The following is a 12,800-nucleotide window of genomic DNA, read 5'->3' as shown; positions in this document are numbered from 1 at the left end:
GGTTTTCCGATTCTGCTTATTCACCCAGAAAACATTTCTTCATTTGAGGTAGGAGTAAGAGAAAGCCTTGAGTTGTTCTGAGTTATTTGCTGGAAAAAATTGAGGAATTTGTTTTGGCTGCTGCTTGATTAACTGTCTGGAGCCCATGATGTAGAGATTCTCATCCTGTCCACTCAGACTCCATATCCTGATGTTCCTCACTTCCCTGCCCTCACCTCCATAGCACAGGTGTGCCTGGAGTGGGAAGCTAATGAGTTCATTTAGAGGGGGAATGATCATAGAATTCAGGCACAGACCTAGCATCCTAGTTGGTGAGAGGCCTTAGAGCAGGTTTTGTTCTTATTTTTTATTTTTGTCAAAAACAAAATGCTACATAAAATTTTTAAATCTTTTTTAAAAAAATTTTATTTATTTATGATAGTCACAGAGAGAGAGAGAGAGAGAGAGAGAGAGAGAGAGAGAGGCAGAGACATAGGCAGAGGGAGAAGCAGGCTTCATGCACCGGGAGCCCGACGTGGGATTCGATCCCGGGTCTCCAGGATCACGCCCTGGGCCAAAGGCAAGCGCCAAACCGCTGCGCCACCCAGGGATCCCCTACATAAAATTTTTAAAAAGAAACAGAATCACTCCTAATTCTTCCATGCTTTGTAGTTGCTAAATAGCTTCTTTGATCTTTTGGTGCATTTATTTGTACATAAATATATGCTTTTTACAGAAAATGGAATCCTTACTGCTTTTTTGAAATCTGTGGTTTTCATTTAGTATATTCTGAACATCATTCCATATTGATGAGTAGAGTTCTCCATCACTGCTGAGTGATTTTTTTTTTTTTTTTGCCTTTCCCTTCCTCCTTCCCTTTTTCTCTCCTGCCTTCACTGGCATTTCTGTTGTCCCTTCTCTTCCTCATAGTCTATCCTCTTCTGCTTTAGTTCCATTTATTATTTCCTTTTTTCACTGTAACATTTTGTAATACAGCCTTCAACATATGCCAAATAATATAAAATAGAGGGGTTTTGTAGTTTGGGGCTCTGCTGATTGTATAATTCATACCAAAATAATTTGTGCTTCCATTTTTGTTGTTGGTGGTGGCAACTTTAAAATTTTCTGTCCAGGTTTTCAGAGAACAAACATGACAGTAGTTTGAAAGCCTTTCTTATCCTCAGAAGGAAGACATGACAGAGGCAAGACATTATAATGAATGTTTATGATCTCTACTTAGGAACATGACAGTCTCAAGGCCTCTGTCACTGCGAGGTCTTGACAATTACTCTTGTTTCCTCAGGCCCTGCACCAGTCCACAAAGATGGGCAGAATGAGGCAGACGGTACACCAGAAGACCTCCAGTCTGTTGGGACTAGCAGGCTGCTCTTTCACATCACTGATGGTGACAACCCACTGCTGTCACCACGCTGCTCCATCTTCAGCCAAAGCCAGAGATTCAATTTAGACCCTGAATCAGCCCCTTCTCCACCCAGCACTCAACAGTTTATGATGTAAGAAAACATTGTTATCTTCGTTTCATACAGTTTTTCAAATACTACATGCATAACCTACAATGAAGTATATGTCTGAAATAGTGCAATCTGCCTGCCAAACATAACCGTGAGTGAACAATGAATGGCGAAAATCAGTGTACTTTTTAGTTGGGAATGCTGTGTTAGGTCTTCCTGTGTCAGGAGGAAATGGCCATGGAATGCAGGATACTCCAGGGCTTTCATGTTTGACATTTTTGGTGAAATGACCAGAGTCCTACGTAAGAATATGTATATACAGATATTGGGAATATCCTTCTTGGTGAGCTTAATATTTGTATTCTAGAAAAATGATGGCTTACAATAGCTGCCCTCCACCCCCAAAAGTATGGAACTGCATACTTTTTTTTAAAAAAAAATTCTATCAATAATTTTGATGCAGCTAAAATAAGTGCCCCTTGCCTGAAAATACATGCAGGGAGTCTCTAGTTTCTCATTGGTAACTTCTGTTAGAGCAGCGTTATGGGAAGACCATGGGTTTTGATGACTGTCCCTCCCTGCAATTGTTGCAGGCCCCGAAGTTCTTCACGTTGCAGTTGTGGCGATGGCAAGGAGCCGCAGACCATTACCCAGCTCACCAAGCACATCCAGAGCCTCAAGCGAAAAATTCGGAAATTTGAAGAAAAATTTGAACAAGAAAAAAAATACCGGGTAAGGGCCCTGTGGTTTAAAATAAGAGTGAATTGTATTAGAGGTATGTGGGCTTTCCTGTCCTTCCTTTCTGGGTACCCGTCTGTGCCAGGGGACAGCTGTTTCCACTTGCCAACTCAAGACCCATCGTAAATTGAGTTCCCTTTCTGGATCTGTACTATTCTCACAGGCTGTAATTGGACCCTGTTAAGATATTTCCTAGTAATGGATTATAACTCTTGTTTCCAAACTGATTTGATTATTGATCCTCCCCCCCCCACCCCACCCCCAGGAGCACAACTATCACTAATGTTTCTAGGACTGAAATTTGGATAGCTTTTGAATTATGATCTTATTTTTTTTCTTTAACCTTTTACCATTTATAGTTTTGTAAGAACCTATTAAGGACCCAAAGGTCAGAATCTCTAATTGTAGAACAGAATGAGGGGCAGAGAGAGAGAGAGAGAGAGAGTGCACCTTCTTTGACATAAGAGTACCTCTGGTTGGTAGATGAGGACCTATCAAGTGACATTTGTTTAGGCCACTCATAACAACAAACCCCAGTCCATCCTTTCCTGTCAGAGAGACACCAGCCTCTTCATGCTGGTGCTGCAGTGTTGTAATGATGAACCTTTTCTTTTATTATATGAGAAGCAGTAGAGAGGTAGGTGTCCTCATTGCCAATGCTAGTTTTATTTATTTTCCTTAATGGTGACCATGGCATAGACAAAAATCATATTCTATAGAACTGCACAAAGATATTGGGTCTTTGGCAGAGGGCCCAGACAGCTTGTTATCAGAATAAAAGAGAACAGGGAATAATGTCTCATACATCTTGAAATATTTAAAGGCTTACTAAGCACTTGGTACAGAGGCAATTGGCACATCCCGGTGAGTGGGATAAGATCTGGAGAGGGAGGTGAGAGTGGGTGATATTCCACTCTTCCGTTCTTCCTATCCTATCCTATCCTATTTCCCACACTGGATTCAAACTCACTAAAAGAGGGGTATAAGGAATGATTTTTTTTTTAGCTTTGCACAATAAAAAAAAATAAGACTGCTTTTCAAGACCACCTTAGGGTGTTGAAGATTCTTTTCTTCTTTAAAGTCAGGGAGTGACAGCTACTTACTGTCTTTTACCTCTTTAGAATAGGAAGGAACTCTACACATAATGAGTACAGCTTTTATTTTATAGATAAGGAAACTGAAGCCAAGAAAAGACTTGTAACCTGCCTGGGGTAGTCGTGCTCTATCTGCTCAGATTGAGGGTGGTAGATTAAAGATGAGTAGGTTTTGCAATGGTGGACTAGAAGTAAAACTTGTTAGTGCCCACATTTTTTAAAGTTTTAGATATCTTGAGAGAAGCTGATTTTCTATTTACTGCTGGAATATTATTGGATCTGTTATATCCTCACATTGGAAACAGTAGAGTAACAGCTAGGGGCTCCATTCCCAGGGCCTGCTAATAGTTATTACCTGGCAATCTTTAAATGAAGCTGATCTGGATTTGAATCTGACACAGCTCGTTAGGGACTTTGTGACTTTGGACTTGTTACTTTATCTTTCTGAGTCTCAGTTCATCCATCTGCATAGTGGAGTTAATATTACTAGTGAGTATTAAATGAGGGGATGCATATAAAATGTTTATTTTAGTGTTTGGCACAAAGTAAGTAAGTGGACCTAGGCATCATTAACTTTTTAATCTGTTTGAATGATATTTGACCATGCAATCCCATACAGCCTCTGCCTTGTCCAAAAATGAAGAAGAATTGTATACATTCTTTACTAAATTTTCCTACCTACAGCCACAGACCCTAGACTACTTCTCTTACCTATAGCATCCACCCAACAGGCTGCTTATTTTGGAAAAGAATTTCTCCTGGCACCTCCTGCCAGGATAAATTTGTCTAGAGAAGTTTTCAAGCAAATGCATGGCGAAACAACACATTTAAACATTCACAAATGCTGGTGGATGAATTTGGGAGCTATAGAGGAAGGCCTCATGGTCACCACTGCCTCTGTGTGTATAGACATCTCTGGTGTAACCAGAACCTTCCATGTCTCAGGGAACAGGGCTTCCCTTCACCTTTCCTGTCAGGGTGCTAGGCTGTGGTTAGAGGTTTGACATGGCAGTTGACTTTTTTTTTTTTTTTTTTTTTTGCAGTGGACTTTTAATTGGTTGCTGTGTGTAAGGATTTCCTTCCTGGTGGGCTGGTTGTGGAATTAATAGCACCACAGCTAATGTTTTAGTTTGAGCTCTTGCTGAGCCTCGGTGTTAGTCCAGTGCCTTGGCACAACACATATCTTTTCTCTGTTGAATGTGACCATTGTACATTCCTATCCAAAACCATATTTATTCCCTACGATTTTAATTTAACTATAGTTAGACTAATGGAGTTAGAAGAGGCTGTTTCAGCCAGATGTCCACTGTTTGTGAAATTAGAGAATGTTAAAATTAAAGGGATCAGTCAGTCTTCATTTTCATTTGACCATTGGAGGGACTGAAGCTTAAAGAAGGGAAGTAACTTCCCCAAGATGACACAGTGAAGAATTGACCTAGCTAAGACAACTCAAGCCTTTTCATTCCTAATCCAGAATTCTTTCTAATGTGTCTTTTGAACTGTCTTTGACAGACCATAAATCTGATCCAGTGGTACCCTCAGTCATGTGCTTTGGAGGTCCCATTTTAATTGCACTGAACAAAATACAGCTAATTAGGAACTTTGTGACTTTGGACTTGTTACTTTATCTTTCTGAGTTTGTAATTTGGGGGTTTATATCTTCTTGGAGTCTATTAAACTGGAATATTTCAGTTTAGAAGTTAGGAGGCTTGAAGATCCACAGCTTGTATATGAAAACTTTCATGTAGTTTGAAAGCTGTCACCTTGTGAGCTTATTTAACCTCTTTTGAAAGCTTCTCCGAGAGTAGAGATATAAAAAATTCATTTCAGAAGATGATTTCAAGCTTTAAAATATTTTGTCAGAAAAAAATCAGCCTAAAATTTTTCCTGAGTCCATTTGTGGTAATGAAAGCTGGTAGTCTTTGGTGTAGCTGGTGTTTTAGGTTTTTGTTCTTGTTCTCAACATTGTTTTAAAAGATGGAACTGTATAGAGCATATCCAATGAGAAAGATGTGCTCCAGATGAACAAGATGTGTTTTCAGATCAAAGTGGAGAATTCTGTGAGGATTTTTAGAAACCAAATGTAAAATATTGGCGGTCTATACAATCAGACTGTTACCCAAAGCCAGCACTATAAACTATATATTAGGGAAGTGGTACAGTGCATCATTCTAGTCCATCCTGGATAGAGGAGGTGTGTCCTTGTGCCACTGTCCGTGGTACTGAAACCAGGGCTTCACTCAGGGAAACATCCATACTATCCCGTTTGAGCAACACTAGGAAATAACCACTGTTATTTTCCTTCAGTCTTCTTTTTATCACCTTGATTTTTAAATGTATGTTTTTTACATCACTCTAGAAGTGATGGAACCATGCCTTGTGTTTCACAATTAATATATTTAATCTCATGTACATTTTTAAAAAATTTTTATTTATTTATGATAGTCACACACACACACAGAGAGAGGCAGAGATACAGGCAGAGGGAGAAGCAGGCTCCATGCACCGGGAGCCCGATGTGGGTTTCGATCCTGGGTCTGCCAGGATCACGCCCTGGGCCAAAGGCAGGCGCCAAACCGCTGCGCCACCCAGGGATCCCTCATGTACATTTTTTTAATAAAGAGTACATGTGTAAGCTGGAGGAGGAGGGATAAAAAGAGAGAGGGAAAGAGACACTCTCACGCTGAGTGTGAAGCTTGATACTGGGCCCGATCTCAGGACCATAAGATCATGACCGGAGCCAAAATCAAGAGTCAGACACCCAATCAATAAGCCACCCAAGTACCCCTAATCCCATGTACTTTTGATGACCATGTCATGCAAGCACTGTTTTTTCCTTTGAACCTAGGAGGGATATACTTCTCTCTCGATTCATCTCTCACCAACAACTTTCTGATGTTACATGGACTTAGTGGATCCTTAAAAAAACATATGGCAGAGCCCCTAGACTTAGCCGCTATCAAATGTACACATTCCTGGTGATATTATAATTATGATCAAGGCATCTTGAACATTCCTATATAGTCCTGTGTATACACAATTCAGAGTAACTATTAATCTTCTTGAGCCTGCATTGAGGTTAACAAGGTGGCTTTGATTTATTTAAGAAAGATCTTACTGACCTATGGGGGTGTAGGCTAAATATGTTTGGCCACCCTTCTTTCTTTGTTTCTCTTCCCTGTGGAAAATCCACTTTTATGTTCTGAGAAAAAAATCCAGAAATCAAAGTGAATGATTTGTTTTAATGGATTTATGTCTTTCCAGAATAAAATATATGTTCCTATTGCCACCTCCAAGTTCTATTAACTACTTGGTAAGATATACAACCCCTACATATATGTTTGTTGGTGAAGACTTATCCAGAATTCCTGTGAGTCTGGTAGTAACACTACTACCATCACCACTGCCAGTAATAGTATTTGTAATTCTAGTTAACACACCTGTAGGGTGTAGCATATGCCAGTAACTGATTTCACTATTTTATATATATATCAACTAATTTACCCCTCACAGTAATTCTATGGAGATGCTGTTATAATCCTCATCTGGTAGATAAAGCTGAAGCTAAGTAATTTGCCCAAGGTCACACACATACGATTAAGTTTTACTTTAATGCTAGCCCAGTAGGATACTCAGTCTATAGACAGTAAGATGGTTAGAAATCTGGGTATCCCCCTGAAGTACTAACTTCTCAGACTGCTGTCAGGTTTTAGAGATACTGGTGTCTCCTTTCTCCAGTTTCATGGAAATAACTGATAGGAGCTAAATCTTCCAGATTGTCAGTATAACCCAGATATGTTGTGGTCATAAACTATGTGTGTGAGCACAGGCGAGGTAGTAAGCACTGATTCATATTAGTGTAGCTGTCTATACTGATATGAAGAATGGCCAGGCAACCAAGTGTGGGATGACTGACTGTTAGACTGTAGGAGACTCTGGTGTGGTTAGGGCTATGTGAAAAGTGTTGAGTAACTGGGCATGTTTAGATACAATGCCCTTCCATGACAAGAATGAAAGTGTGGAGGAGGTCAAGAATGTTTGCTCTTATTTTTCAGAAGGAACTTTACAGCTGGAATTGTCACATCTGACTCTTCAGGTTTATATGTTTCTGAACTACCTTTGTGTGTCTCAGCTATTTAAAAATGTTTTTCCTTTTTTCTTTTTCTTTTCCTCTCTACCTCCCTCCTACCCACACTTTCCCCTCCTTGTAGCCTTCACATGGTGACAAGACTTCTAATCCTGAAGTCCTGAAATGGATGAATGATTTGGCTAAAGGTCGTAAACAACTCAAAGGTAAGGGCCAGTCAAAGGTTTCTTTGCCCAGAAAGGAAGCAGTTAAAATATTGCTAATGTGCTTCCAGGCACTTTTTATTCTTTTCCACTTATGCCCCCTTTAACCTTGCCTCTCACCTAGATTGGAGGCTTCATTTTGAAATAAAGAGTCTTCGGTCTCCTTCATTATTTGGCCCCATCTAATAATTCTCCTTATAAAGAGACTGAGGAACTCCAGAGTCTGAAGTGGAATGATTCACTTCAGTGCCAGAAACATTTCAACATGTGGAGTATTACCTTCCCTGGGTCACTAGATTCTTGGATATTAAAGGCCTGAGCAATCATTTACTCTGCATACCCCATTGCACAGATGCAGACATTTATGTCCAGAGATAGTGACAAGTTACTTAGCTGGGAAGTAGTAGGTGTAAAATTCAGTTCTCCTACCTCCTAATCCAGTATTCTTTTTCTGTATTTCTCTGGAGATGGTGATCTGAGTATTAATTAACTCTAAAATTCATTTAAAAATACTATGATATTTACCCATAAAATTTATTTTCTTCCTTTCTCCACATTCTTATTTCAAAACTTAGAGATGTGGGAATTTTTCCAAATTTCTAAAAGGGTGGCAATAAGAAACTGAAAGGGAATATTAATTCAGTGGTATTAAACTGTAATGATGTCACAGGTTTATAAAATATGCAGTATTTAAACACAGCAGGGTCTAACTAAAAAACAAACATCAAACAAAGAAAATGAGCTATGTAATTGAGAAATCAATACAAATGGCCATGTTGAAATGATCAGTCTCTTAGCATTTTCTGAAATGTAATTTCCTGACATGTCCCAGGTGGCTTTTTTATTTTTAACTATGTAGGCTTATATAAAACCACATTGAAATAATGGTCATTCCTGTTAGAAGATAACATTAAACATAATTATGAAATCTGTTAAGTTGGGACTGGCACTCCCATCTCCCCTTTCCCATCCCTCCTGCATTTCCTCAGATGTCTGCATGTGTAATGCCTTACAGAAGTGCTTGCATTTATATACACTAGGGGATCATAATGGCACAAAACTTCCAAACTCAAGTAAATGAACCTTTGTGTGTAGAATTCTAGATGTATGGTGGGTAATGGGTGAAATCTTTGGGGCAGTACCACTGGTCTTCCTCTAGAACTCATCCTCTGAAATCTAAACCACTGAGTTACTCCTATACATTAGTTACTCCATTTACATGAGATTCCAGCCTCTAGAGCCCTTTGTTTCTACATCTGATTGGGAGTTAATGCTGTTGGTTCTGGTTTTAGGGCTCCCCTTGCCATGGAAAGCCATCAGCAATACCATCCATTTCTACTGACTTCATATCAGTGATTGGAATTTCTGAAGGGCTCTCTACTCTTAAGCCCAGTGAGTTCTTGTTCATGGTAACTCATGGCATTTCTCTTAGAACTAAAGCTGAAGCTCTCAGAAGAACAAGGAAGTGCCCCCAAAGGCCCACCTAGAAACCTGTCCTATGAGCAACCTGCAGTCGCCAGAGAGAATGGGAAGCCAGAAGCTGTGGGCCCTGAGCCATGCTCCTCTGGAGAGGAGACTCCAGATGCTGTGTTGACATGCCTGAAGGAGAAGAGAGAGCAGCTTCCTGCTCAGGAGGATTCTAAGGTACCTTACCATATCTGCCTTGGCCCCAACACTCAATACAGTGCCAGTGAGATTATGGGTTTGACCAATTTATAAGAGCACTTGGCACCACATTACCATCTTTAGGAGACTGGCTCTGAAATTTCAGTCAGGTGAATTATTAGTAAGGTATTGGCCATGACCAAGGGTGTTGCCGCTTAATTCCAGGATGTCATTCTAGAAGTTAATAGTATTCTATGTTGGTGGGAAGCAAATGGCAAAGATATTAGGGTATGTCATATCCCTCCTCTACTTCCCCCAATAAGTTAGCAAATCAACCCAAGATTAGTATCACGATCCCATTTCACCAGTTTTATTAAAAATATAATGAAGCCAGGATGAGGTATACATAGTAAGGAAAATGGTTTAGTATCTTATGTAATAAGAATAGAAAAGTAGCCTTTTTCGAAGAGTGTTAGGTAATAAGATTCAGACATTCAGGTAGGGTTGTCAATTAGGATTTTGGATATATGAGCCTAGAGCTTGAAGAAGATATTTATTGTATTTTACAAAGAAGATAATGAAAGCAAGTAGTATTTACATGGTTAGTGCCTCCTCATCCTGTACAGTTATGTTTACATTTCACTTATGCCAGAGTACCTTCCTTGTAGTCTTTTTTTTTTAAGATTTTATTTATTTATAGAAAGAGAGAGAGAGGGAGAGAGCGCCAGAGAGCATGATCAGGGAGAGGGGCAGAGGGTAAAGCAGATTCCCCACTGGGCAAGGAGCCTGATGTGGGGTTTAATTCCAGGACCATGAGATCATGACCTGAGCCAAAGGCAGACGCCTAACTGACTGGGCCACCCAGACACCTCTTTTGTAGTCCTTTCTTTTTCAACTCTAAAAGTGGATTGGTTGCCTTTAATTTCTTGAATAAGAGTTGTAGCTCTCCTATCATAGCTCTAATTATGCTGTATGACATTTTCTGTCTCTCATTTGATACTTTAGACCTCTTCGAGTTAGAAGAGCTGTTTGTAGCTCATGATCCTACACTGTCTGTACATAGTGGTATTGAGAAAATGTTTGCTGAGTGAATGGACAGATGAATGAACTAGCATATCTAACTTTGAAAGCAAGTCTTCTTGAGAATGCTGCCTTTACCTGTTCTATTGCACATTATCTAGTCTTAATCATAAGATGGCAACATACACTAAATCCCCAAAGGCTCACCATATATTCCTGGACTTGTCTTTTACATAGAGACTTGTGATCTACAATCAGAAATAGGCCTTTGGCCACCTCTATTTTTTTATGAAATATGTTTATAATTAAAAATAGTCAATTATATGTTGTGAGAAGTGAATAGGTTTTCATCTACTTGGCCAACCCATTCCCTCCCCACCATAGATTCTAGATTTTTGTGATAGCCAGTGGATAAGTGGGTAACACACACACACACACATACACACACACACCCCTGTGGTTTTTCCATCTTTTAGTGCTTCTGATGGTCTTTCTTGTATTTTCTAGTTACCTTAGTCACATCTATAAAATAAGGTTGGTTAGCACCGAAGTCCTAATTCTATGTTCTACTTGATTAGTGCAGTGAAGAATGACTTAGGATTGGTATAGTAGATTTAGAGCAGTGCTCAACAGCCACTTTCTAGTCATGTACACTTAGCAAGTAAACTAATTGAGATTCAGTTTCCTTATCTATAAAATACAGACAGTACCTACTTACATAATTTTTTTTTTTTAGATTTTATTTATTTATTCATGATAGTCACACAGAGAGAGACAGAGAGGCAGAGACACAGGCAGAGGGAGGAGCAGGCTCCATGCAGGGAGCCCGATGTGGGATTCGATCCTGGGTCTCCAGGTCGCGCCCCGGGCCAAAGGCAGGCGCCAAACCGCTGCGCCACCCAGGGATCCCCTTACTTACATAATTATTGTGACAATAAGGAAGATTCCATGGACTGGTGGGCAATCATTCATTTGCAAAGATATTCGAGTGCCTATTACATGTTGTAAAGTATGTTATACATCCTGGATATAATACAATAGAGAAGTTATGGGGATTTCTGCCCTCACAGAGCTCATGTGCTTCTGGGAATGGGATACAATAACAAACAGCTCAATAAATAAAATTATTAGAAATTCTCATAAGTACTGTGCAAAGAATTAAACAGATACTATTATAGAAAATAATGGGTATGGTTTCTATTTGTATAGGGTGATTAGGAAGGCCAATAGGTGACACATTAAATTCTTCATTAAGAAGAATCTACAGGTCAAGAGAACAACAAAAAGCATTTTTGGCAGATGGAAATGCAAATATGAAGACCTTGATGGAAGAGCTTGCATGTATTTGGAATTCTTGGGTTTGAGGGCTAGAGCACAGGATGGTATGAGATGAAGTCAGAAAGATATATTGGGGGCCTTGACACAGTACCTTTTAGGGTAGTAGAAAGTATTGGAAAGCTGTTGAGTGGTTGAAAACAGGAAAGTGACACAGTGTGATTTACATCTAAAAGATCTGATTGCTATGTGCTATATTTTGGATGTAGAATCAAAAGGATATGATGAATCATTGGGTGGTAGGGAGTAAAGGAAAGCAAGAATCCAAGATGATAATGGGCCCATTTACTGAGATGGGGAATACTATAGGAGGAACAGATTGGGGATGAGACTAGAAACTTAAAAGGTCTGTTTTGAACATGTTTATTTTGAGATCTTTGGGCAATACTGTGACCAACCATCCTTGGTTTCCTTGAATTTTCCTGGATGCTGAAAATGTCAAATAGTTTCATCCTGGGAAGATACAGATGGTTGGTCACCCTACTGAGGCATCTAAGTCAAATATAGGCACAAGCACATGAGAGTCTACAGATCAGAGAAGCATGTTTGTGTTCTTTGGAAGTTATCTGCACTTAAATGGCAATTTATTTCTATTATTTTAAATCAAGTGTCTGTTGAATTGTTTAATAAATGTCAGAAGCCCCTTCAGATAAAGCTAGTATTTCTGCAGTAGGTTAAAGTTAGGCCCTTTAAGGACACCTGGGTGGCTGAGTCAGTTAAGCATCTGCCTTTGGCTCAGATCATAATCCTCGGGTCCTGAGATTGAGTCCTACATTGGGCTCCCTGCTCAGTGGGGAGCCTGCTTCTCCGTCTCCCTGCTTGTACTCTCTCTCACTTTTACTCTGTCTCTTGAGAGTTAATAAATTTTTAAAAAATCTTTAAGGTTAGGTCTTTTAAATAGAAAACATAGTGGGAACATGTGGCCCTCAGTATCTAATGCTGTAGTATTGTTCCTGGGGAAGTTTAATATAGCAGACCTTAATGTGGCTAGTTAGCTATTAGGTGGTTCCTAATGGAGAATCCAAAAATCATAGCAGAAACCAAGGAAGGTTTGCAAATTTTCACAGTAGCTATATTATTCCTGGCTCCTCGGTGAGCTCATTAGTGTTTGAGATTATCTGATTAGGTCCCATTTCTTTAAACTCAAATTGACAGATGATTTCCATCTGGGATCCTTGCTTTACTGCTGAAAATACATTAAATATTAAAACTTCCAAGGTGAAGAATTGTTTCTTCTCCAAAGAGACTTTTGTGAAATTTTTGCATT

At 39.5% G+C, this 12,800-nt stretch overlaps 1 protein-coding gene across 11 annotated transcripts in view; it reads left to right on the top strand.

Annotated features, from left to right (window-relative positions):
• FAM13C (family with sequence similarity 13 member C) overlaps positions 1-12,800 on the top strand; it is a 250,712-nt gene that overhangs the window by 225,409 nt on the left and 12,503 nt on the right. For all 11 annotated transcript variants that reach the window (XM_049108946.1, XM_025435129.3, XM_035715378.2 and 8 more), the window contains 4 exons: positions 1,283-1,493; positions 2,045-2,183; positions 7,495-7,576; positions 9,006-9,217. In XM_049108946.1, coding sequence (XP_048964903.1) covers positions 1,283-1,493; positions 2,045-2,183; positions 7,495-7,576; positions 9,006-9,217 — 644 coding nt within the window. The remainder of the gene's footprint in view (positions 1-1,282; positions 1,494-2,044; positions 2,184-7,494; positions 7,577-9,005; positions 9,218-12,800) is intronic.

This window comes from Canis lupus, chromosome 4 (assembly GCF_003254725.2).
Source record: "Canis lupus dingo isolate Sandy chromosome 4, ASM325472v2, whole genome shotgun sequence".
Lineage (NCBI taxonomy): Eukaryota > Metazoa > Chordata > Mammalia > Carnivora > Canidae > Canis > Canis lupus.
The sequence above is the reverse complement of the archived record's forward strand: the minus strand, read 5'-3'. Positions and strand labels throughout refer to the sequence as shown.